General features: G+C 44.8%; 1 protein-coding gene across 1 annotated transcript in view; it reads right to left on the reverse strand.

The window, feature by feature from the left end:
* Positions 1-3,945: 3,945 nt before the first annotated feature.
* Positions 3,946-27,585, reverse strand: part of LOC136852583 (serine/threonine-protein kinase Kist-like) — a 422,999-nt gene continuing 399,359 nt past the window's right edge. Inside the window, exon 8 of the mRNA XM_067127735.1 lies at positions 3,946-4,330. Coding sequence (XP_066983836.1) covers positions 4,113-4,330 — 218 coding nt within the window. The 3' untranslated portion in view covers positions 3,946-4,112. The remainder of the gene's footprint in view (positions 4,331-27,585) is intronic.

A 27,585-nucleotide genomic window follows, 5' to 3' on the forward strand; every position in this document is an offset into this window, starting at 1 on the left:
TATTGGTCTCAATCAAAGAGTCCATTGCAGTCTTGGGAATCATTGGCAGACAAAAGTCCTTCACACTCTTCATCTTTACCCCAAGCAAAGGAGCGCCTTATGCATGATACTCCCAGTCAAATGAAGAAGTTTGTCTTCTGTACCAAACAATCTTGTCCACGGTGTACTCGACAGGCACGGACACTGATTTACTCTACGAGTATTCTTTGTACCATAAAAGCCCGTGTTGGTATTATCAGAATGGGTCAACTCTGAAGGATATATATATATAGTAGATGGCCAGCTGATAGAATCCCTTCTAGGGCTACAACTGTCTAGTGACAACTAGCTTATTCATTTTAAAATGGAAGGCAAAGAATATCTAAGGTATTAAACTTATGTAATACGTACAGAATAAAAAAAAAAGTTATTTCAAATCAGCACCAACAAAGAATCCTTTATGAAATATATACTGGAAACTAGGGCACCCATAAGTTTGAGGATATCGACTATTAGTAATTAAATAAAGCTACAGTGGTGTACTGACAAAGGGCAACTGGAGAAAACATGAGGGTTTTCTAGAAAACATGAATCCTGAAGGCCAAGAACTAGGGGAAAGTAAATGAATTTAAATTGAAAAATCAGAGAACTTTTGTTTCTGAAAACATTTTCAATGTAATAGGAATGAAAAGTCATCAAGAACATTGAAGGTATGGTGCATGAGAGACAAAAGAGCCAGGGAGAGACTCCCAGTGAAAATGGTGCTGCAAAGAACCCTTTGAGTGAAGCTACTTTTCCTAGACATGGGACACGAACATTCATAGAAATACCTTGACATCTCCAAAAGGCAAGTCATAGAAACTCAGTAGATCACTCGAATTCTTAAAAGAATTTTTAAGATACAGTGAAACAACCCGCTATTTAGTTCTCAACTGCTTTAAACACTCCGCACATAAGTCAGACAACCTACACATTTGTTTTTAGTTTTATCATGATTAGTCAAAGTAATAAAACTGCACACTGGTATTAACTATGCAACGGCAAACTGCAGGAGGTTTTATTTATTCTATAGTAACTAGTAAGCTGCTACTGAGTAACTGATTCATCTTCCCTGTAGATTTCAACAGCTATGCATAGTTTGATTTCAGACCATGGTACCTATCCAATAACCACATTATGTGTTAACCCTGAAGTCCATTTAGAGAAACTGTAAATATTTTAGTGTTACAATTAATGTTCAGTAGTCATATTTCCATGCTATTAAATACCTCAACTCAAAGTAAAGATTTACTCAAAACTAACAGGAATTAAGAAGCAACACTAATTTTCAAATATTGATAACAGGAACATAAAAGGCTACTTGTGTGTTTTAAAATTTGCAATAATCTAGCCTAAACTTTTACTCTGATTAGGTATTAAAAATTGCTACTGGTGGAGGTAAGAACATTCAAATTTACATATGCATCATTTATGACAATTTATCGAAATTTCAAATAACGAATTACACAGGTTAACCATCGAATAAGTGAAGCTTAATGATAAAGCAATCATCAATCCCAGGCTCCAATAATTCTCACATCACTTCAGCCTGGAAACCTCTTGTGAGGGGTAAAACCAACAAACGAGTACTTGACTAATCCAAATAGTGCTTTCAGTGCATTAAATATCCATTTCAGAAAGCCTATTCTGTAAATAGAAGAAAACGCCTTAAAAAATGCAAGAGCATCACCTAAGTTACAGATCATAGTTAATGTTAACTTTGATGAAATGAAGCTTTTACTTAAGATGAAAATTTTTTTTACCGTACCAATAAACTTACAAAGCCTCTGAGTAAACCCTCCAGAAAAATGTCTAAGAAGTGCTTTCAAAAAAGTGGTCGGATGGTTAAGCGTACTAAGATAACTAAAGCATATTCGATCAACTATAATTTGGGTTTATAGTTTGCACAGTATAATTAGAGTTTGTATATTGTATGAATTTTATATTGCTCATTATATTATTGGCACTAATCTTAACTAATAAAGTTAAGAAACTTGAATTGCAAATTTGTGTAATTAGAACCATGAACAAGTGGAAGCTATCATTTATGCTACATAAAGTTCCAAAACAAAGTTTACATGTTGCATCTACTCAGCAAAAAAATATGTCAAGTATCAAATTTCAAAGCAATGTAATAACAATGTACCTTATGTAAACTTAAAGTTTCATTTTCTTATTACTGAACTTCAGAAAGAAAAATCTTAAATTACATTTTCAAGTTCCAAATACGCAGTTATGTTAGTCTACTGAACATTATAATAAATAAAAACAGAAAAACCAAAGTTCAACAAATTTGAAAGCTCCAGTTAAGCAGTTACGTTACTTTTAAATTCCTAAAAATATAAAAGTATATTTAACTTCTAACATCTACACTCATCTGCTTAACACCTGAAAGAAAAAACTGATTAGTTGGTTGGCTGGTTGTTTGAACCTCATACGCTTCCTATTGGTCATGTGACCTATAGGTACAGGGCATGAGAGGCGCCTCCACCCCTACAGGGGCAGGGCTCCTGTAGGGGTGGAGGTAAAAGATTGGTTGGTTTACAAGACACTAAAGTTTCTCACCTCAAGCTTTAAGAAACCAACCTTGAAGAGTACTGTATGTATTCCAATTTTTCAGTGGTATGGATACAGTAATAGTCTTTAGTTTAAGTTTTTCACCAGAGTGTCCTATTTCTCACAAGAGAAACTTTGTAAGTTAGCCCGGCTCCATAAAGTTCGGATTCACTAGTACCTGGAAGTATTTTTGAAATGATTCGAATGGTATTATGGCCAAATAAAACTTACAACGTAAGAATTGCTATGCCTAATTTAAGAACAGAATAAAAACCCATGCTTTTACACCAATGTCACCAGGCATAAAATTTCATCAAAGAACAGGATGCTAACCTCCACGGAACACTGCAGATTTCCATTACTTTGTAAACTGGCACATAATCCACAATGCTGCATTACGGACAAAATCTTGTGGACTTACCCTGATCCTGAAAGGGATTTAATTTGTAATACAGAAATACAAGACCCTTGACCCATTAAGTAAATTAAACTCCACCGTTTATTCTATGTGTGTATTTTTTTTTTTATCGTACCAGGGTACTATACCTACTGGAACCCTAGATCCTTGTAGCATTTTGCTTTTCAGGCAAAGGCTGCAACATTTAAAATAGTTGTCAAAACAACTTTAAATTTCCTTATATTCAAGATTGCTGACCTCCGATTTCACATTACGACCGATAAAAATGTTATCAGCGGTTTTTAAAATTGATTTCAATTTCATTTCATTCACGACAGCCAACCTACCATTTCTGAAGCTGTTCATAATTCTATACCTCATTCATTTAAGACTAGGGTAATTAACAATGTTTAAATCAGTTGTTAACATAAATCCACATCTATTTAATACCAGTCCCATTAACAGCATTTCAAACAATTGTCAAAATAAATCTGAATTTCATTTCCTTTCTTACTAGGATCCTAAACGAGTCTGTCAGTCCAGGGAGATCATATTCAGTACAGATGCACTGTTTGAGATAATTATTTCCCTCTCCTTGCCTAAAACAGGTATTCCAGTTTTATATAGGAAAAGCATGTTATTAAACATCTTCAAATGATCAATTCATCCCAAGAATACCAAATTTGGTGCAAACACAGACTATACAGGCCTGACATCATCAAATATATGAGATGTCATAAGATCTAATCTGCTGCTTCTCATGACTCCAACTTTCACCCTACGTTTAGTAGCCTTAAGGGAAGTAACAACCATTTGATCAGGTGGGTGCAGATTTGGAGAAGTGAACAGTAGGCTAAATGGCTTGGAGGTGGGAGAACGGATCTTGCAATCCTGGTTTCTGCAAGAAATGCATTACCAGCAAAGGAGAGATTACCACTCAGATCAAGACAAAAAACAATATAAAAAGACATCAATACTTTCCAAGACATATATTTCACCAAAATCATAACGTAAAATTACAGCACAGTTTAAGATTCAAATAATTAATTGTACTAAAGTTGGCATATCAATAACAAATATATATAAGATTTGTACATTACATGAGATGCTACATTAAAAAATGTTTTTCATTCATAAATATTTAGTAAAAATCTCTTTTTGTCCAGGAAGAAAATGAATAGAAAGTCACAATGAGCATTCTCTCATTTAACAAACATTTCGTGAGAGCTTGCTGTGCAGCCTCTGCTTCTGAAGGTTCCTGATAACAAACATAAAAGTGACCAAGAGCAGTTTCAAAATGATGACCTCTTGTCTCACCATATTTCTTACAAAGATTCAGAATTCTGCATTCAATAGTATCTGCAAAGTGAAATTTACACAAAATTTAGATTTTAGTGCTAAAAACTCTATACTATAAAAAAGGCATTTAAGATCTATTCAGCAGTAAAGTGCTTAAATTACAGTACAAAAGGTTAAGTTGTTATTGAATGATACCCATTTTATAAAAACAAAAAGAACATGCTCTTCTGAAAAACAAGGTCTAAAAAATTAATCAGGAAAGACAGTAAAACTATAAAATAGACAAGGCATAGGTACATTGCACACATGAAGTTTTCACCATTTTGACACTTGTCACGTAGAAGCAAAATGTCCTTTGCAAAAAAATAGCCAAATGCTTTACGTGACAAACCAAGAAGCTTTGAGAGAAGTTTTCTCTTCTTACATTCCCAAACTAATGTCATGGCCATCAATGCCAAATGTATAGCCTATTATTTGCTAAATTATTCATAACTTATATAAATGAGGGACTAATCTGTGTGTGTGGGAAGTGTAACTGCATGCGGGAAATGTTCTTAAGGCACTAACCACCTCTTAAGATTCTATCACCAGAGAAAAACTGGAACCCTCTTAAGACTGACCAGTCTGATCCTTGATCTCTGTTCCTACACACAACCATTTTCCTCTGCCCGCACATACACCGGTCTGAAGAAAGTATGTTGAGAACATACTTTCTTCAGACAACATTAAATGCATTAATCAGGAAATGTAAGGTACAAGCATAATTGAATGATGGAAAGGTTGCCAAAAAATAGGAAAGAGATATAATTTTCCCTGTGTCAAAGCATAAGTTATGATATTTTATTTTGTATAATTCCCCTTATCATCGTTTTCTGTCGCAGTGGACTAATGTTCTCTTACATTTGAGATTCATTTATAAAAATGTATACAGGTTAATTCCGTAAATAAGTTCAGTTGGCAAGAATGTGTCAGCAGAGTTGTACTGGTTTATAATTTCTTTACAAGCATGCCAATGGCGATTTCTCAGAGGTTCCTAGTCAGTCAGAACTGTGTAACTTCCACAGGGTGGTATCGCAGAGAGTACGCTCAAAAGAGTAATGGTGGCACACATATAAACCAAGATGCAAGATAGTCAGCAGCGAGATCAGTTCAATGGTAGGAGTCCACTTTATGTCTCTTTTTGACATCTCATATAGGAAGATGAAACCCACAGCTTCATCTGGGGATGAACTCAATTCAGCAGCAGCTGAGAGTACAGCCGTTCCAGGAGAAAAAGAAGACTGTAAACATGACCACCACATTAGGCCAGTAAAAAGTGAAAACACATTGTGAAGAGCACAATGAATAAATAATGTTTGTTCCTACAGGAACACAAACCATTGCCTTTTATATAGGGTATCTTTCAGAACGAGTTGGAACTTGTTCAACACTTGGTAACAAGTTAACCAGGAGTGTCCCTCACTTCCAACTGTCAGTTGCCTTTATTTTTTTCAGCTGTGGTAGAGAACAAATATGCTACACTGCTACTGTACAGGCTACTACTGTAGGTTGGGAACTTGCAGCAATTTTGCCACTTTGGAGTGAGCCAAATCCCACAGGTTTGAGATTTTTTTTCACAAAAATCGACAAAACCTCAAAATAATTTCTACCAAAAAGCCTTCAGTTCTGATATACATGTATAAATGAAGTGCCTAAAGAATCTTCTTCACTGAAAATAATAATTTTTTACAATCAACAGCATTAAAATACAAAAATGAAACATTTTTTAAAGTAACATCATTTGCATAGTGAAATATTTTTTTATAACTGTAAATAAAATAATGCTAAATCGTTATAGTTACAAAAAATACTGTACTTCATTTGTGTAGTATTAAAACAGAAAAATGAATCTTGTATTTTTGCAAGTAACATCATTTGTGTAGGGAAACAATTTCTTACATGAGTAAACTGACCCTCTTGTGCTCGATCCAAGTGCATGCATGTCCGAGCCACCTCACTTTGATGTGTACAACGAACACTCATGGGCATGAGAAGAAGATTTTATTTTGAATTCAGCAAAAATCAGGAAAGCCCGTTATAAGACAGAGGTTTCAATATAATGTCATGAGATATTGTTTCTCCTCATTCCATGAGGTGGGTGTAGCTTGTGGCCTATGCATGTACCAGAGTTTCCTTTTCTAGAATCCAGTGTGACTGGCTGACCTGACCTGTGAGGATTGCTTATCAGTACTGCATATTTAACCCCTAGCGTCCAGGCATGACCATGTGAGGCATAGTAATACTTCTTAACTTTTGATCCAGCCCGCCTCAGGTGAGAATTTGTTTCATGCCATGCAGTTTGAACAAATTTTACAGGAAAAATGTTCAAATCACTTAATTTGGCCATGAATGAGTTATGGCAACTCTTGTGGCAACACTAAAATCCTCAGTCCAGGATACAGGGAGATTAGCGTGACTTGAAATCTCCCCGTCCCAGGACATTTGGTATATACTTGCCTATAAATATACCCATGGATTGCTGTTGGTTTTAGTTCTTATCTTATACAATAGTATGTCAGCTATAATTGTAACTTTGCAAACTAAAGTACAAAGAAATATTAGAAGAAACATGTATAACTCACAAAGAGGTACTGCATCTCCCCATCCCAGTACATTCTTGTAAATATTGTACCATAAATATACTCAGGAATTGTTACTGATTTTAGTTCTTATCTGTTATGATATTATGTGAGCTGTAATTGTAATTTTACAAAATTAAATTAAAAAATGATTACAAAGAGTATGTATGTAAAGTCCCCGCTCAACGGGTTCTCTATGTTGAACATCCCGTTTTCTGCGGTGCCTTCACATGCAACCTAAGGTCGGACGAACACAATCTTATTATCATTATTGTGAATTGTACATTTATTACCTGTTCATTTGCCCTTGTACCACATATATTTGTCAGAGTATTTTTATGTCCAACCAATTATTGTTAATCATCATGTTTTCTGTATGTACCTGTCCTGTTTTGTGCAGAGAAATAGTTTGACCTCGGGTTATAGGAGGTGCAAAAGAAACGAGCAGGTTAAATTTACTGCTGCTTTATTCAAGGTCCAGGCAGTTTATATAGCGGCTGACTGGCGTCGGGCCGTGGGAGACAATGAAAGCAAGGGTGACCTGAGGTCGATAACAATTAATAAATAAATACAGCGAACGAGTACAATATACTATGTAACAATAGACAGGATTAAAGTTGAGTATAATCTTGACGCCTGCAAAAGACGAAATACACGGTACACAGTTGATGAGCAAATAAATAATTGCATATACAGTTTAACAATTAAAAATTTACGTGACCTGGCCTGATTGCGTGACGAATCGTAGGTACAAAGTAAATGGGCCATCATCAAAGAAAACTTGCTTAGCGAGGACTTTACAAACAACATGATCAGCAGAGACTGTACAAGATGGCTTTACAAATACTCCCCCCCCCCCAAAACGTAGGTAACGTCTGATTTTTCGGTGTATCTGCTGGGGCGTTGAAGGGTGCCCTGGCTGCGCGAGGACAACGGAGGGACATCCTGTGTGCGAGGGTGGCTGAATGTGGGTGTGTGTGTCCTCTTCCGGGGGCGGCCGCGCTTCCGCTTCTTGTGAGGGCCTGGTTGTGGCGGTGACTGCGCCGGCGGAGGTTGCGGTGTGCTGCCGGTTGAGTCCTCCTCCAGGAGGGCGGGCTTGACCCGGTCGATTGACACCCAGTCGTTCCTCCCGTGGAGTGCGAGCAGGAATGCCTTGCTGTTCCGCTCCTGGGTGGTGGAGGCCAGCCCAGGCGGCGTGAAGGTGGCCGACCTGTCGGTATATGTTCTCTTGTAGGAGGTGAACTTGCCGAAGATTTCGCGAAGCCTCTGGACCGATGGGTTGTGGCGATCCTCTGTCACTAGTTCGCCCGGGACCATGAGGGGCTCGCCGTAGGTTTTCTCGGCTGCGGAAGGGATGCCGTTGGCCCTGGGGGCAGCTCTCAACCCGAGGAGGACCCACGGCAGCTGGTACTTCCAGTCCTCGGCGGTACAGTGGGCCATAAGGGACGCTTTCAGGGACCTGTGGAAACGCTCGACCAAGCCGTTGGCAGCTGGGTTGTAGGCCGTGGTGGTGTGATGAACTGTCCCCAGCAGCTGGGCCAGGGCGGACCACAATTCGGAGAGGAGGGCAGGACCCCTGTCGGTCATGATGTGGTCAGGGACGCCGAAGCGGCTGATCCAGCTGGAGAGTAGGGCTTCGGCGCAGGCGCTGGCAGTGGCTTCTTGCATTGGTGTGGCTACGGCCACCTTGTCGAGTGGTCTACCACCGTCAGGAGATATCTGGACCCGCCCGATGGGGGAAGGGGCCCGACGAAGTCGATGTGCATATGGCCGAAACGCCGCCCTGGCTGCGGGAACTCGCCTACCCCGGATTCGGTGTGCCGCCCCACCTTGCTGGTTTGGCAATGCAGGCACTGTCTCGCCCAGGTCTTCGTGTCCTTCTGCACTCCGTGCCAGACGAACTTCTGTGACAGCAGCTTGGCCGTTATCCTGCCGGAGGGGTGTGTGACAGGCCGTGGATGATGTCGAATACCTGGCGGTGGCGGGAGGCTGGCACTAGGGGGTGGGGCTGACCGGTGCTGACGTCGCAGAGGAGATTTGGGACCCCGGGGACGAGGGGCACGTCCCTCCACTTTAGGGACGTGATGGCGGTGCGGAAGGCTGGGGTCTCTGGATCGGTGGCCTGCTCCCTGTCGAGGTCTTCGTAGTTGATTCCCAGCTGCACCGCATTTAGCTCGACCCTGGAGAGGGCATCTGCCGCGGGGTTTTTCCTGCCGGGGAGGTATTTGATGGAGCAGGTGAACTCGGCGATGGCTGAGAGATGCCGTTGCTGCCTGGAGGATCGCGTGTCCCCTTGCTTGGTGAAGGCGTGGACCAGCGGTTGGTGGTCCGTGTAGATTGTGAAGGGCGTGCCCTCCAGGAGGAACTTGAAGTGCCTGACTGCGCGGTACACAGCGCAGAGTTCCCTGTTGAAGGTGCTGTAGCGGGTCTCTGCGGGGTTGAACTTCTTTCTGAAGAAGGCGATAGGCTGGGGGGTGCCGTTGATGACCTGTTCCAGGACAGCGCCACAGGCGATGTTGCTGGCGTCCGTTGTCAGATGGAGGGGCCGTTGGGATCCTGGTGGGCCAAGGCGGTTGCCTCGGCGAGGGCGGCCTTTGTCAGGGAGAAGGCCTGCTGCTGGCTGGGTCCCCACAACAAGGATTTTGGTCGGTCTTTCAGGGTCTCCATCAAAGGGGTCGTGGTGTGTGCGATCCCGGGCATGAACCTCCTGTAGTAGTTCACCATCCCGAGAAATTCTTGGGCGGCCTTGATGGAGGTGGGGACGGGGAACCTGGTGACGGCTGTGACTTTGGATGTGAGCAGACGGATGCCATCTGGGGATACCTCGTGGCCCAGGAAGTCGGCCTTCTGTACGCCGAAGGTGCATCTGTCAAAACGTACGACGAGGCCATTCTCCTGCAGGCACTGCAGTACTGCCCGGATGTGTTTCTGGTGCTCCTTGTGGGACCTGGAAAATATAAGGATATCATCTACGTAGCAGACGCAGAACTTTAGGTCCCCCAGGATGCTGTCCATGAGCCACTGGAAAGTCGCCCCAGCATTCCTCAGGCCAAATGTAGAGAAGGCGAACACATAGGACCCGAAAGGCGTGATGATGGCAGTCTTTGGTATATCCTCTAGTGCAACCGGTACCTGAAAATAAGATTTTAAAAGATCCAACTTAGTAAATATTTTGGCCCCATGGAAGGAGGCCGTGAGGTCCTGCATGTTCGGCAGGGGATAATGGTCAGGTTCTGTTGCCAGGTTGAGTTGCCTGTAGTAGCCGCAGGGTCTCCAGGAACCGTCCGGTTTCTGCACCATGTGGAGAGGGAGGCCCACGAGCTGGAGGCCTTCTTGCAGATTCCCATTCGTTCCATCTCGGCGAATGCGTCCTTGGCCTCTTGAAGGCGCCGAGGGGGAAGCCTCTGGAACTTCGCATGTGCTGGGGGGTCCTTTGTTTTTATGTGGTGATATATGCCATGTTTGGCTGGGGCCCCGGACTTTTGGCGGAGCTCGGGCCTGAACACGTCAGGGAACTCCGTCAGCAGATGCGAGTATTGGTGGGGGGCGGCCGAGCAGATGGTGGGCGCCTTGGGTCCCGTTGCCAACGGGAGGGACTGGCAGGAGTCTGTGTCCAGGAGGCGTTTCCGACTGATGTCCACTGCCAGCCCAAAGTGCGGCAGGAAATCCGCACCCAGGAGTGGGGTCCTAACATCCACGACGACGAAGTCCCAGGAGTACCTCTGGCCAAGGATCGACAGGGTTCTGGTTCCGTAGGAGAGGATGGGAGACCCGTTGGCGGCCATCAGGGAGGCAGCCGGGTCCGGTTCCTGCTTGCGGTCCTCTCTAGATGCCGGGAAGATTGATCTAACGGCCCCCGTGTCGACCAGCATCATCGTGAAGGAGGTGGTGTCGTGGACGTAGAAGCCTATTGGTTCTGTGCCCCTGGGTTCTTCTGCTGCCATGGTGGCTTGTCCTGCTGGCCGCCACCTCCCCCGTTTTTTGAACGGGTGAATGAACAGGGCAGCAGGCAGTTCCGGGCGTCTTTGCCGAAACGCCTGTGGTAATGGCAAAGGCCCGGGGAATTCCACCTGTTGGGAGGCGCTGGGCGCCTCCTGGTGACGGCATTGACCTCTTCCTCTGCGCCCTCCTCCTGCTGGATGGCGCTGACTGGGAGTGTGGGCGCTGGTACCTGCTTTGTAGCCTTTACGGAGTCTGTCAAGTGCTGTGCTGCGATGACCAGGTCTTCGAGGGGCATAGCGTAGGGCTCCAGGATTTGTGTGCGGACCTCCGGGAGGAGCTGACGGAGAAGGATCTCACATGACAGGCTTACCTCATGCTTCTTTTTATTGCCGTCGGTGTCTGGGATGGTGAGGAGCTTTTTGATCATGCCCCATGACTCCATGACACTCAGATCCTGCCGCGGGTTGATGGCGAGGTCGAGGGCGTGGGCGGCTCGCTCGGCCACCAGCAGGGAGCATGTCTGGTGGAGGGTTTTCTTCAGGAGGTGGTAGGTAAGGGGGCATGCTTCAGACACCCACGGGACAAGCTTACTGTAGATCTCCTCCGGCAGGGCGTTAAGTACTATATTCGCCTGCAGCACCCTGTCATTTAGGTCCGCGATCCTGAACTGGCTCTCGACCCTGTAGAGCCATGCCGACAGATTCCCCTGCATAAACGGCGGCAGTTTTATGGCTAGGGTGGCCCTGGATTGGCCCGTGGGGCTGGGGAGAGTGCGGGGCGCAGGCAGGGGTGTAGAGGAGCTTGAGAGCCTCAGCACGGGGACGGGCGTGGGTGATATGGGAGGGAGGTATACCTCCGAATCTGCGAGGTCATCGGTTAATTGAACGAGGAAGGGGATGTCTGCGTCCATACTCGCTCTTTGCCCTCTTATATGGAGTGGGGTACTCGCGTCAAAACGCACTTGGGAGCGCGCCGTGTGAGTCCGCTAATGACGCTGGTGATTTTGCCGACGAGAGTCAGCACGCCCAAACGCTGGTTCAGCACCGTGTTTAGTCCGCTAAGGGCGAGAGTAAGCTCCTGAAGCCAAGACTGAGTCGCCGTATGGATCCACTAATGGCTTCGGGAACCACTCCAGGGGTCACCACTATAAGAGGTGCAAAAGAAACGAGCAGGTAAAAGTTACTGCTGCATTATTCAAGGTCCAGGCAGCTTGTATAGCGGCCGACTGGCGTCGGGCCGCGGGAGACAATGAAAGCAAGGGTGACCTGAGGTCGATAACAATTAATAAATAAATACAGCGAACGAGTACAATATACAATGTAACAACAGACAGAATTAAAGTTGAGCATAATCTTGACGCCTGCGAAAGAAGAAATACACAGTACACAGTTGATGAGCAAATAAATAATTGCATATACAGTTTAACAATTAAAAATTTACGTGACCTGGCCCAATTGTGTGACGAATCGTAGGTACAAAGAAAATGGGCCGTCATCAAAGAAAACTTGCTTAGCAAGGACTTTACAAACAACATGATCAGCAGAGACTGTACAAGATGGCTTTACAAGGTCACTTGTAAATTTTTGTACCCGCGGTCTCTGTGTATACGCACACGTCCACACGCTGCTTTATAAGCAGGTCGCTTCATCATTAAACCAGCAGTACTTGTCTTCCTGCTCATTATTTCGCACCTCTCTCACAGTGGTGACCCCTGGAGTGGTTCCCAGAGCCATTAACGGACCCAAACAGCGACTTAGTCTTGACCTGACGAACTAACCCACACCCCTAACGGACTAACTATGACGCTCTAACAAAGCATTCGGGTGTTTACCAACCCTCGTCGGCAAATCACCGGCATCATTAGCAGACCCACAAGGCACGCTCCCAAGTGTGTATTGATGCGATGCCCCTCCTGACAGACCAACTAAGGGCGGCCCTCAGCATAAAGCTGCCGCCATTCACCCATCAGAACCCAGCGTCCTGGCTCTACAGGGTCGAGGGGCAATTCAGGGTGGCAGGCCTGACCGACGAGGTGTTGAAGGTGGACATTGCCATCAACGCCCTACCAGAGGAGATATACAAGAAGGTCGCCCCGTGGGTGACGACAACTATGAGCCCTGTCACCTTCCAGGAGCTAAAGGCCACTCTCTTCGAGACCTGCTCCCTGCCGGTCTCCGAGAGAGCTGCCCGCACTCTCGACCTCGCCATCAACACCCGGTGGGAAACGAACCTCTTGGAGACGTGGCATGCCCTCCAGGCCCTCCTCCTCCTCCCCGAGACTGACAGCAGCGGCAGGCGCACAGAGATTAGCCTGTCGAGGGAGATCCTCCTGTGGCAGCTACTCCCAGAGGTCCATGGGCAGATCACAAAACCATACACCCTGCCAGTCGAGGACCTGATCAAAGTGGCACAGCAGCTGATGGACTCCACGAGGGCAGTGAAGCGGGCGTCCATGCCCGCACACCCCATCAACTGCCTCCAGCCGGAGGACCCCACCACAGAGGGCATCAATGCCTTCGACAGGAGGAGGCCACCCTACCACCAGCAGAAGGAAAGGCGGGCTTTGCTATTACCACCAGGGGTTTGGTAAAGCTGCCCGATATTGCAAAGCCCCCTGCCTTTTCTCCCCTCCAAAAAATGGGGGAAGCGGTGGCCACCCTCACAGGCTGCCATGGTAGCAGCATCCGAAGCACCAAGGCTTCTACGTCCGGCAGGATGATGCTGATCGACACTGGGGCCATGCGGTCAGTATTCCTGTCTTCCAGAGAGGACCGCAGGCATCCGCCGGACCCGGCTGCCTCCCTGACGACCGCCAACGGGTCCCCCATCCTCTCCTACGGCACCAGGCTCCTGTCATTCTCCATCCTTGGCCGGAGATACAAGTGGAACTTCATCGTCGCAGATATTATGACCCCGCTCCTGGGTGCAGACTTCCTCGCCCACTTCAGACAGGCAGTCGACGTCAGCTGCAAGTGCCTGCTGGACACCGAGTCCTGCCAGTCCCTGCCCTTGTCGCTGGGCCCCGGGGAGCCCACAATCTGCTCCATCACTCCCCACCATTACGGCTCCCTCCTGAAGGCTCCAGCCCTTGGGCTTCCCCCCTTCACATGGTACAGAAAGCGGACGGCACCTGGAGACCCTGCGGTGACTACAGGCGGCTTAACCTCACTACAGAACCCGACCACTACCCTCTACCAAACATGCAGGACCTGACAATCTCCTTCTATGGGGCCAAAATATTCTCACAATTAGATCTCTTGAAATTATATTTTTGGGTACCAGTAGCTCCAGAGGACATCCCCAAAACCACCATCGTCACGCCTTTCAGGTCCTACATCTTCATCTTCTCCACCTTTGGCCTGAGGAACACAGGGGCGACCTTTCAGAGACTGATGGACAGCATCCTGGGGGACCTGAACTTCTGTGTCTGCTACGTTGATGATATCCTAATTTTTTCCACATCCCGGAAGGTCCTGCAGCACCTGCAGGAGAGTGGCCTTGTCGTCAGGTTTGACAAGTGCACCTTCGGCGTCAATAAGGTGGAATTCCTGGGCCACGAGATATCCCCAGGAGGAGTCCGCCCAGTTTTATCGAAAGTCAAGGCTGTCGTCAGGTTCCCCACCACTACCTCCATCAGGGCCGTACAAGAATTCTTCGGAATGGTCAACTACTACAGGAGATTCATCCCGGGGATTGTGCACACCATGGCCCCACTGACGGAGATTCTCAAGGGCTGTCCGAAGAGCTTAGAGTGGGGCCCCGACCAGCAAAGGGCCTTCTCCCTGACAAAGGCCGCCCTCGCCAAGGCAACAGCTTTGGCCTACCAGGACCCCAGCGCTCCCCTCCAGCTGACAACGGACACCAGCAACGTCGCCTGCGGGCTGTCCTGGAGTAAGTTGTCAACAGAGCCCCTCAGCTCATCCCCTTCTTCAGCAGAAAACTCAGCCCCACTGAGTCCCACTACAGCACCTTCGACAGGGGACTCTTCGCGGTGTACCAGGTGGTACGCCACTTCAAATTCCTCCTGGAGGGTACGCCCTTCACAGTTTGGACGGACCACCAGCCGCTGGTCCATGCCTTCACGAAGCTGGGGGATGCATGGTCCTCCAGGCAGCAGCGGCACCTCGCGGCCATCATGGAGCTCACCTGCACCATCAAGTACCTCCCCGGCAAGAAGAACCCAGTAGCCGATGCCCTCTCAAGGATTAAAATCGATGTACGTGCAGCTTTGGATCGACTACGAGGACCTCACCCGTGAACAAGCCGCCGACCCAGAGACTCCAGCTTACAGCACCGCCATCACGTCGCTGAAGTGGAAGGACGTGCCTCTCGGCCCTGGAGGGCCAACGCTGCTGAGCAACGTAAGCACTGGCCACCCCCGCCCACTGGTGCCCGCCTCCCGTCGTCGGCTGGTCTTCGATGTCATCCATGAACTGTCCCACCCATCCGGGAGAACGATGGCCAGGCTGCTGGCGAAATTCGTCTGGCACGGCATCCGGAAAGACACGACGGCCTGCGCAAGGCAGTGCATACAGTGCCAGGCCAGCAAAGTAGGGCAGCACACCGAATTGGGGGTGGACAACTTTCCCCAGCCGGGGAGACGTTTCGGGCATATCCACATCGACGTAGTGGGTCCTCTTCCCCCATCAGGAGGAGCAAGGTACCTTCTAACAGTCATCGATCGCTCCACCAGGTGGCCCAAAACTACACCCATGGAAGAAGCCTCCTCCAGTGCGTGCGCAGAGGCCCTCCTCTCCAGCTGGATCAACCGGTTCTGTGTCCTGGACCATATAACTACGGACAGGGGCCCCACCTTCCTGTTTGAGCTGTGGACCGCCCTGGCACGCCTGCTGGGGACCACTCACCACAGCACCACCACCTACAACCCAGCAGCCAATGGAATGGTGGAAAGGTTCCACAGGTCCCTGAAGGCATCCCTCATGGCTCATTGCACCTCCGAGAACTGGAAGTACCAGCTGCCCTATGTCCTCCTCGGGCTGAGGACCGCCCCCAGAGCCAACAGCGACCCGTCCACAGCAGAAAACGTCTTCGGGGAGACCCTCGTAGTCCCGGGGGAACTCATCACAGAGGACCGGGACGGCTTAACAACGCAGAGGCTCCGCGACAGGGTTGGGAAGTTCGCCCCTTGCCGGCGGACATTTACCGACAGGACGTCCCACTTCATGTCCCCCAGTCTGTCCTCCACCACCCACATCTTCATCAGGGACGATGCAGTATGTCCACCCTTAACCGGTCCCTACAGGGGGCCTTTCCTCTTACTTGAGAGGAACAAGAAGGCATTCCAGGTAGTCATACACGGGAAGGAAGACTGGGTATCGATAGACCGCTTCAAGCCCGCATTTCTGGAGGAAGGCGTTGGGGGCACTTCCCAAAGCCCCCCGCAGGAGGTGGCGCCCCCACAGCCCGCACCGTCCGCAGGAAAACCTCGTGGGTGCCCCCGGAAGGCCCCGGGACTGGGCAGGAGGGCAACCCAACACACCCGTCCACAGGGCACCGAAGAAGACGAACACAACCCCCCCCCCAGCTGACATCGAGAAGGCGAGGCTCCCTCTGCCACCCCAGCAGGTACCTGCTTTGATCAGGCGTTACCTACGTCCTGGGGGGGAGGAGTATTGTAAAGTCCCAGCTCAACGGGTTCTCTATGATGAACATCCCGTTTTCTGCGGTGCCTTCACATGTGACCTTAGGTCAGATGAACACAATCTTATTATCATTATTGTGAATTGTATATTTATTACCTGTTCATTTGCCCTAGTACCACGTATATGTGTCAGAGTATTTTTATGTCCAACCAGCTATTGTTAATCATCATGTTTTCTGTATGTACCTGTCCTGTTTTGTGTAGAGAAATAGTTTGACCTCAGGTCACTTGTAAATTTTTGTACCCAAGGTCTCTGCTTATACACAGACGTCCGCACGCCACTTTATAAGCGGGTCGCTTCATCAATAAACCAGCAGTACTTGTCTTCCTGCTCATTATTTCGCACCTCTCTCACATGTATAACTTGCTAAAATTAGCATATTTTGACGAATGTTGTCTCGTATTTTCCCCCACAACTGGGAAAGTTCTAAGTCCCTGATGGTATGGGACTGGGATGGTCAGGCCTGAAGGGCACTACCAGCAAACATAGAAGTGAAGGTCCATCAAGATCAGGCAGGGTTTTACAATTTAATTTAAAAAAAATAGACTAATTAAATTTAACATACATTAACACTCAAGGACCACGTGGTCAGGTACAGGACTAAAACTTGAAAATACATGCCTCTAAAAGCTACAATTTTACACAAAACTTATTACCAAACAATCAGGCTGCACTTTAAATGAACATTAACTATACCAAGCCCTGGATGGCAAAAATGTGATGGGATTAATTTAATATTCTAAAGGAGCCGGCTCTTGACTTTAAAATGAACAATTTGGCTGGGGAAGTGACGACATGGAGAGTGCTTATCTTACCTCAATGGTATGCCCTCCAGAAAGACGCACATCGCCCCTCTGCATGCCTCGTCGTCACCATGGTTCCCTTTCAAAATTTATACATAAGTTATTTTACTAAAGGAGGTACTCGAATTATATAACAAGGAGCCTCTGTGACATTCCTGACACAGACAACACAGGCAATTCGCCGGACACAAATAATAACCAAACATATTTACAGAAAAAAGTGAACCACGAACTCAGCTGCCTGCTTATTACTCCCCCCTCAGTTATCCTGAACGTTGTGAAGGATTGTCGAGAAAAAACAGATCCAATTTTTTCACGACATACTCCACACCAGAATTTCTGGCCAAACAGGACAGCAATTGGAAGGTTAGGCAGGTGAGGCTCGAAGATCGGAGGTTCCTCGCTGCCTGCACTCAATTGCAGTGCTACAACCGAAAGGCAGCTCGCAACAGACTTACAACAATCAAAACAATAATCAAAACACGAGAGTAACCACTCTCAGAAAACACAATGACACCTGATTCGTGCCGCACAAAGGGATTTATATTGCATTTCATTCAACTCAAACAAGCTTGTGCACCACATTTCGGCAGCACGAAGCAACAACACCGATAACACTCATTTCCTATCACTTCAAATCCTCTCTAACCTCCACAAGTCTTATCTTGGTTTTTACATTACACTATACATTGTCTTTTCTAATCCATTCCTGCATTCTGAATCTTTGGGCTATTGCTGCCCTTCTTTTCGGTCTCGCTTGCTCACTCGTATCAGTGTCCAATTGTTCTGCACGTACATTTAACTCGCTCTGTGCAAATAAACTATTCTCGCAAGAACCTACACTTTCTCCGTCAACTCCCACACTTGGTGTGGTGTCCTCTTCCTCATTCACTCCGTCGATGTGTTCATTATCGTCATTTTCTTCACCCTCATTATGCTCGCATGCATTCATTTCAAGGGAAATGATGTGTTCAGCTGGTTGCAAAGTTTTTTCCCCTTCACAGAGTACATTAACAGAGCATACAACTCCATCGTCATCTGGATGGACAGCAACAATTCTACCCATTGGCCAGTAACTCCGTTTTCTATGGTTGAGTTTCACCAACATAATGTCTCCAACACTCAATGAAGATTTAGGTCTCACACGGAAGTCATGCCTCCCCTGCAATGAACTCAAGTACTCCACCCGCCACTGATGTCGAAACATTCACAGGGTGTCGGTGAGATGGAAATACTGGTGATGCATCTGCTTCATCGTCGACGTGTGATACATATTCTCGGATCAGGGATCCTCGAATCAGATGAGAGGGCATAAGAACTTTGTCTTCCCAGCCATCGCCAGTATACATAAGATGCCTGTTGTTTACCACTGCTTCTGCCTCCTTCACTAACATACGGACCTGCTCCTTGTTGAAGATTTTGTGCCTGAAAGATGCTTTGAGGGTGTGTTTCACAACCCTGATCAGGTACTCAAAGAATCCTCCCTTCCATGGAAATTGCGGAGTCTGGAAATGCCACTGTATCCTGTGCTCACGCAGGAACTGTCGAGTTTCGCCTTCATCAAAGATGTCCTGTAGAAATGTGCTGGCAGCGTGGAAGGTCTGGTGATTGTCGCTGTAGATACTACAGGGCATCCCGTACATCGCAATGAGTTTTCTGAACATCAAGATGAAGGTGGCAGCGTCGAGGGTCAAACAGTAATCTAAATAAACGGCTTGGCTGCTCATGCAAGTTACCAACAGGATGTAGCCTATCCCTCCTTCTACCTGGGTAAGTCCAGTGTGATCGAGACCAATACAAGCAAATGGCCATGGCATCTGTGTTCGTGCAATGGGGAGCAGCAGGGGAGGTGGGTGGTGTAGAGGGGGCTTGAAGGATTTAATACAAGCTACACATCCGCCTATCACCATTTTCGGCAAACATCTCAATCCCAGACACCAACATTCCTGGCGAAAAATAGCTATTAACGAATTCACGCCACAATGCATGTCCAGGTTATGCAAGTGTCTCGGGTATGATTGTACTAATTTACCTTTTGCAGGTAACAAGATTAAATGATCTCTATTTCCTACAGCATTCTTCAATCCATTTCGAGAGTATATTATACCCTCAACCAAAACTAACCCTAACTGGTTAACAAAATTAATTATATCATTGGGTACTTTACATCCATTTTCCAAATACTACAGACTGAAGGCAAATAATGCCTTTGTTCTAAATAAACAAGCTTCAAAAATGGATTAGCATTACTTTTTAAAAATTTCAACACAATTTTCATAATACCCATCAAAATGCTAAATTCAACAATACTCTCCATTGTAGGCCAGATGTCTGAAGGTTGTATCATGGCTACTTCTTCCTGTAGTTCATGGAGGGAGGCAACACTTTGCTTATTAGCCTGGCTTAGTGAGGCTTCATCTAGTGGCTGTGGGGGACTGGCAGGACCTTCAACATGAAGAAACTGAGGTCCTCGGTGTCACAACTGGTTGTCTGTTAGTTCTCTCATACTGGTCACTCAGGACAGAAGATCTGCTGGATTACTTTTCATCAGCACATGCTTCAGAATCATCCCACACTTCTGTAAAAGAGAGTTAGCCTTTCCTACCCTATTAGCTATAAACGCAGTCCTATTCTCCTCTTTGCTATTTACCCAGGGTATACCAACCTCACTGTCGGTCAAATCACTACTGTTCTGACTTTTAACAAATTCTCCAAACTTCTACCTAACCTAATTCCTAATAACAAAGCTAATAATTCTGATTTAGGCATGGTCAACCGTTGCTGTTTCCTAGGGGTTACTCTTATTTTTCTAGTCAACAGGTTAGTTTCTCCCTTACTTCCCCTGGCATAGGCTACTGCCCCATATGCCTTACTTGAGGCATCAGTGAAGACAAGAACTTCTGATTCACCTGTCAAAATTCCTCTCTTAAATTTCAGCTTATGCACACTGACAAGCTCTTCTAAGATTTTCATAGCCTCTGTCTGTCTTTCTGTGTCGAGAACATCATCCCATCCTATACCTTCTTCCTATAGTTTCAGCAAAAACAACTATCCTCCAAAATACGTTGGACTGACCAACCCTAACAGATCAAAATTCGATACTAACAAGGAAAGGACCCTATGTTTCGTGGTTACCCATTACTAGGCAATTCTCCCACCCCTCTGAAGGCTTTCAAGCACATCTGATCACTACTCCTATCCCATAACATTCCTAACACAGAAATCTCAGTGGGCTCTTCAACTCCTACCCGTCGGTCAAAGGCTAGGCTATTACTTGCCCACCCTCTCAATGGCATGTTAGCTTCATCTAAAGGCTGTTTGACAGTTTAATAATTATCCCACATTTCTCCCTCAGTAGCATAGTTGGCAATATAATTGTCAACATAAAACGATTTTATCAACTCTGCCCTCCCTGCTACCCTAAAATGAGTCTGAAGGACTTATTGAAGGAGAAAAGGACTGGTTGTAATTCCAAATACCACGACCTGAACGCAAAGGTAGCCGCTTGTACCACGGGAATCGAGCATACTTGGTGTCCTGTGGATCAAGGAGGACTTGATGGAAGGCTTTAGATATGTCAGCGGTTAGTGCGTAATGATTTACTCTAAACTTTAACAAAAGGTCGTATAACAACTCAACTAAACTAGTACCTGGATACAAGTAATCATTCAAGGAGATTCCTCCCTTCGACTTGGAGGAGGCATTAAACACGATCCTAAGGGGGTTAGAAGAGCTCATTTTCTTAACACCAAAATGAGGCATGTAGTATCCTTCTATTTTCGAGTTGGGGACTTCCTCTATGAATCCCGCTTCAAGATAAGTCTGAAGGACTTGCTCGTAAGCAGTTCGGTAACTAAGATCTTGATCAAATCTCATTTCTAGAGCATTTAGTTGTGCAATGGCATTACGGTAATTGACACTCGGACATTGTTCATTGCGAAAGGGGAGACTTACTTGATAACCTGATTGGTTTGTACTACACTGTCCTTTACTTTCTTAATGGCTAGGTTCTCAGAGATGGAAAATTGCTCTTTAGGACTGATACCAATCGTATCAAGTTGCCTCCATTCATCGACATCATGGGTCGGTTCTACTGTTCGGCAGACATGCAAGGTTTTCACGGAAGTTGTGTCAACTCCCTCAAGTGCCCACTGGCGGACCTTCCCATAAGGGGATACCCCTTGATGAGTCACAAAAAGACTGACTCCATCACACTTGTCCGTACTAAGGATGAAATGATTGAAATAGTCGGCACCGATCAGTATGTGCACATTTTTCAAAATGTCATTACGGACTTCTTCATCTGCCATTTTGTACCCTTTGTTTTGCAAATGATGTCTTACGTTAACTAAGCCCAAGCTGTAGATGGGCATGTTCACACTGTCATGCACTATCAATTTTGTCCTTATTACCCTATTTCCCATCTGAACTTTACAAGAAACCAAATCGTATTTGCCAGTAATAACATTAGAACCAAATGGTGCAATACTAAGGGAGACTTTCTTTATTACAGGCAACTACGTTGGCTCCCGGTGTCTAAAAACACTCTGGTCGGAGCCTGTCGGCCCTCGGCACACAAGATGGCCGACACGATTGGTAACAACATCGACGGTAGGCCTGAGTCAGACGCATTTACTGACTTTGCATTCACACATGGTTTCTCATCACTCTTTTTCTTCCCACTTACTCTACTTACGTTGGAACCCTCGGGATCTCTATCTCTACATTGGCCCTTTACTGGCTTAGATGTAACATGACTTGATGACTGACTCTGATCATTTACGTTGTTGAACTGCCTGGTAGGTGCATTTGACTGAGGCCTGGAGGCATTATTACTACAAATCAAGCTATGATGTCTACCATTACACAATTTACAATTCTGTTTGTTACACTGAATGTTACTATGCCCTTTGCCTAAACATTTAAAGCACCCACGGAAATACATTAACTGTCACCTACGGTCTTCAATGGTGGTGTGATTGTTACAATCGTTGGCCAAATGCTCACCTTGGCAAAATGGACACGTTCTAGTACGAGGGGTTTGAAATGCAATTGCCTTAGGTCTTACAGACTCGTCCTCTCCCTTTTGCAACACATCGTCCTCCAAACTCCTAATGAGGAAATCAAGTGCCTCAAATAATTTGTCTAAGGTGTAATCACACTTTCTCAAGTAATCAACAACTTTATGATACACATCGCCTTCAGAGAGCTTCTGATTAAACAAACTCATGACCATTCCCTGCCCCGCATCTACTGTACTCAAGTGTTTAATTTGCTCTAACACTGTCAATTCAATGCGGAAATTTTTTAAATCTACGTGGTTGAATTTGGGAACAGACATATTGGCGAGTCGCCGATGCAAAACAACTAACGTTTGCTGCTGATTACCATAGTAATGTTCCAACAACCCTAATGCAACATCATAGTTAGCAGCCGTTAGGCCTACACTTAAAGCCTTCACTACTCTAAGCGGTTCTTTCTCAAGGGCACCAAGCAAATGTGTAAACTTAGTTACGTTATCTAAATCAATATATCTGTTAATGTGGACATCAAACAATTCTCTAAAAGTAGCGTATTCGCTAATCTCACCATTAAAAACAAGTAAAGGAAGTTCTTTCAACTTCGGCAATCTAGTCCATTGCTGCAATATGCTAGCAAGGAATTCAATTCTGGTAAGGAGAAGGGCAATTACATTATTCACTCCATTGAGTGCTTGACGAACTGACAATTCAAAGCTTGATTCCAACTTTACTGTACTGGTCAAATAGAAATTTCTCAACATTTGCTCATCTGCTTTAATGCAATCAATCAGATTCTGGTACACCGCTGTAACGCATGTCTCCAACAGTTCACGATGGGCTTCTGCCACCACATCTGTCAGTAAAGCAACCAGTGAACTGGCCTGCAAGTTACTTGCGACAGCCATGTTGCTTCAATTTACATCTAAATTCCGTGTTGCGAAAAAACAATGATCGCTGTTCTCTGAACTTCTTTTATGCCCTTATCACTCTCGCCACTACCTCAGCCAACTCGAAAAACCATCATTCCTAGTGCTCACCGATACTGACCATCCGGTTCGAAGGACCAATTGTCGTGAATTTTCCCCCACAAATGGGAAGGTTCTAAGTCCCTGATGGTATGGGACTGGGATGGTCAGGCCTGAAGGGCGCTACCAGCAAACATAGAAGCGAAGGTCCATCAAGATCAGGCAGGGTTTTACAATTTTATTTTTTAAAAAAATAGACTAATTAAATTTAACATACGTTAGCACTCAAGGACCACGCGGTCGGGTGCAAGACTATGCTGAAATCTATACAAAACCCCATAAAACTCGAAAATACATGCCTCTAAAAGCTACAATTTTGGACAAAACTTATTTCCGAACAATCAGGCTACACTTTAAATGAACATTAACTATACCAAGCCCGGATGGCAAAAATGTGAAGGGATTAATTTAACATACTAAAGGAACCGGCTCTTGACTTTAAAATGAACAATTTGGCTGGGGAAGTGACGACATGAAGTGTGCTTATCTTACCTCAACGGTATGCCCTCCAGAAAGACGCATATCGCCCCTCTGCATGCCTCGTCGTCACCTTGGTTCCCTTTCAAAATTTATACATAAGTTATTTTACTAGAGGTACTCGAATTATATAACAAGGAGGCTCTCTGACATTCCCGACACAGACAACACAGGCAATTCGCCGGACACAAATAATAACCAAACATATTTACTGGAAAAAAAGTGAGCCACGAACTCAGCCGCCTGCTTATTACTCCCTCTCACTTATCCTGAACGTTGTGAAGGATTAACGAGAAAAAACGGATCCAATTTTTTCACGACAAATGTCTTAGAAAAGAGGCCCCACACAGAGTTAGAAATATTCACTTTCAACTTCCCCTCGAAGATACACAAAATATTTTAGTTTTTCTCATAGCATGTGCATTTGCATATCTTCCTTTTTCCACTGATGCGCTTTTTTTAACTGGCCATGTTACAAGTTTGCCCAGTCTAGGGGTATTCTGGATGTATATTTTAGCCAGGCCTGTAAAGGTTAAACGCCTATAAAGTTGTTATCTCCTACTCAATTTTGCAGATTTTTTCAGATTCTGTAGCAAAGGTGCTACATAGTGTTTTGAAAACGCCAAAGTGTGTTAGAGTGCTGTCTTATAAGGCAAGGACCTGGTAAAAGAGATTAAGTAGTTGGAGAAACCAGCAGGTGAGGGCTCCCTCCTAACAAGTTCTGTTTATTGGACCTTACTGAGTTCAAAAAGCATAATTTAATGCCTAGAAAGATAGACAGCCTCTTGATGTCTATAGAGAATCAAAGTGACACATAATGATGACAGCAGTGACGATTTTATGGCCGAAATTGAAAGTGTTGATAGCAGCGAGGAGGAGATCCTCATTGTTCCACCACTTAAATGTAAATGCAAGGCGAGCAGGGGCAGGGGAGGGAGAGGGGGTGGTAAGCCTGCTCAGCCTGGTCCCTTGCACGAAACTCTTTCCCCTTCTCTTGCTGATAATGAAGATGAAGGATGGTCTATGGATCCTCACCCCACTACATTGCACGAATTTACAGATGTTCCGCAGCTGAAAGTGCCAGTGCCATTGAGTGCCTTAAGTTTCCTCCAGCTATTTTTCATGCGAGAATTACTCTGTTATGTGATAGAACAAACCCAGCATTATGCAATTTATTGCAAGAATGCTCTCAAGCAAAAGAATGCACTGAGGCGGCAGGACTGCCAAAAGAGAGGTGCGGCGTCCTTTCCTCTTCTCCTGTCAGACCAGAAAGGTGTCATCCCGGGTTGGGCAAACCTACTCGTTGGTTCAGAGAGTTCCGTCTTCCAACCAATGGGTAAGTCTCCATGTAAAGATCAAAGGCTTGCCTTTGTGTAGGAACAAATGGTAAATTTTAAGAGGAATTTGTGTTTTTCCTAACATGCAAACTTGTTCTTTACATGAATAGCCCACCTCAGCCATCCCTCTCATCTGGCACCAGGACCAAAAGGGAAAGTAGAGTACAGACTGACAGAGGGGTGGGCTTCCCCCTACCTGTCACGTTATCTACCTTGTCAGTAAAGTTTAAGTCACCATTCCACCTCACATTAGCAAGCTAAATGCGATGTAAAGAACTTCAGGTTTGTATGTTAGGAAAAATGCAAATTACTTACACGTCTTCATTGGCCTGCCAATGAAGCTTGTGAAACATGAATTTAAACACTGGGCAAGTTACAAACCAACATTATGATTTGAACAGAAAAATGAATGAGTTAAATGAAATGCAGTGCCAACAATGATAAAATATTCTCTTTTGTATTGTATTGATGCGTGATAATCATATCAGAGTCCACTAAATAAAAAAACAGGAGCGAAATGGCAACATTATCATTGGTGAAATGCCATACGTAGATGTAAACACACACATGCACACAAGTGATACTTTCATGATATCATGAGGTAAAATGAAAAATCATGTATTACAATAAAACAGAAGATAATTAATGACTTTCTAATAGTGTTCTTAAAATGAATTTCCTTTGGACCTGTCATCGTTGAGAAATGCCATATGTACTAAAGATGTAAACACAGGGTAAGTTTTACACACAATTTCTGTGACAAGGCAAATCATCCAGAATGAGAAATCAGTAATCACAATAAAACAGAAGATTAATGGCTTTTCAAATAATGTTGTTAAAAATAACATACTTAAAGACCCCACTTTACAGTGCAATATAAATGATACAATACTAGGTGTAATTCAGTAAGGAAACACAACAAAGAATGAAAAAGGCACATTTCTCAAATTATAGGGAAAAAATGAAATACAATACTGTATGGGGCAAAACTGCAGACTATCACCACGGCCTGATTCCCACCAGTTGCCTACCCGAACAGTTACTGCCTTTTGTTTGTCTTTATTTACCGTCAGTTGCTTATGTTTTTATGTTCAGCCCCATGGGCTGGTAAAAAAAACAGCACTAAAGGGGCATGGTAGTAGTCTACAGCTTTACCAAACTGATAACAACTGTTAAGAAAGTAGCTGTGTAAAAATGCATTAATGGGCTGTGGGTAAATATGGGGTTGCTCATATTACCTATACTGTACTGTATACTGTATTGCAAACCGATTTATGCCAGTATTCAGTTTCCAACATGCATGCAAGAACCTAACCCCTCAGAATTCAACATGTACAGTCGTCCCTCGTCTATTGCGAGGGTTAGGTTCTAGAAACCCCCGCGATAGGTGAAAGTCTGCGAAGTAGCGACCTTATATTTATTTTAGTATTTACTGAATACGAATATATTTTAAGGCTTTATTAACCCTCCCCACACTCTTATAAACCTTTCCCACACAGTTACTAACCTTTCCCACACCGTTATAAATACTTCCTATGCACTTAAACACTTTCTATACTCTTGAACCTACGTAATAGTTCACGGAACAGAGCATCAACAGTGATAAAAATTCTCTTGCGTGTGTACAGTAGTACATGTTACAACGATTTACTCAATTCCATATTAATATTAAGGTAAACACAGTAATATGTTATTTCACTTACAGAATCCATTTACTGTAGTATACTTTATTACTATTTTGAACTGTTATCATCGTAATATGCTTAAGAAAAACGATCGCCCACATTTGTAATGTTTACGTTCTGAGAATCAGGTGACTGAAGCTGCTCACTACTACCGAAAGAATTAGGAAAATAATTTTTTAGTTGCTACAAGAAACAAATTTTTTAAGGGAATTATTTTTAATTTTGTACGTAAAAGTTTATGATACAGTAATTCATATTTCATTAAGAGAGAGAGAGAGAGAGAGAGAGAGAGAGAGAGAGAGAGAGAGAGAGAGAGAGAGAGAGAGCTGGTGTTTACTACGAATAAACGAAGTCTCGGCACAGTAGCTTGGGATGAGGCTAAGTCTTGACTTGACAAGCTGGGGATGAGAGAATACACGGTAACCTTGAGTTGCTTAGGTATGATTTTCGGATTTTAAATATTTTTACAGTGATCAGAGATGAAACATCAACAGTGATAAAATATTCTCTTGTGTACTGTTATATGTGTGATAATCATAGAGTCTACTACTAAACTTGTACTGAAGCACGGTTCAGCAAATCAGAGAAAGAAAAAAAATATGGCAACACGAACCTACAGTAAAAACAGTTACAGATATCGGGACAATGGTTTTTTATACATGGATAATAATAGATCAATATAGTTTATTCTGTAAGTTTGATTGACTATGAAATTTAGGTCTTGAAGACCAAGTGCCGGAACCT

This window comes from Macrobrachium rosenbergii, chromosome 1 (genome assembly GCF_040412425.1).
Source record: "Macrobrachium rosenbergii isolate ZJJX-2024 chromosome 1, ASM4041242v1, whole genome shotgun sequence".
Classification (NCBI taxonomy): domain Eukaryota; kingdom Metazoa; phylum Arthropoda; class Malacostraca; order Decapoda; family Palaemonidae; genus Macrobrachium; species Macrobrachium rosenbergii.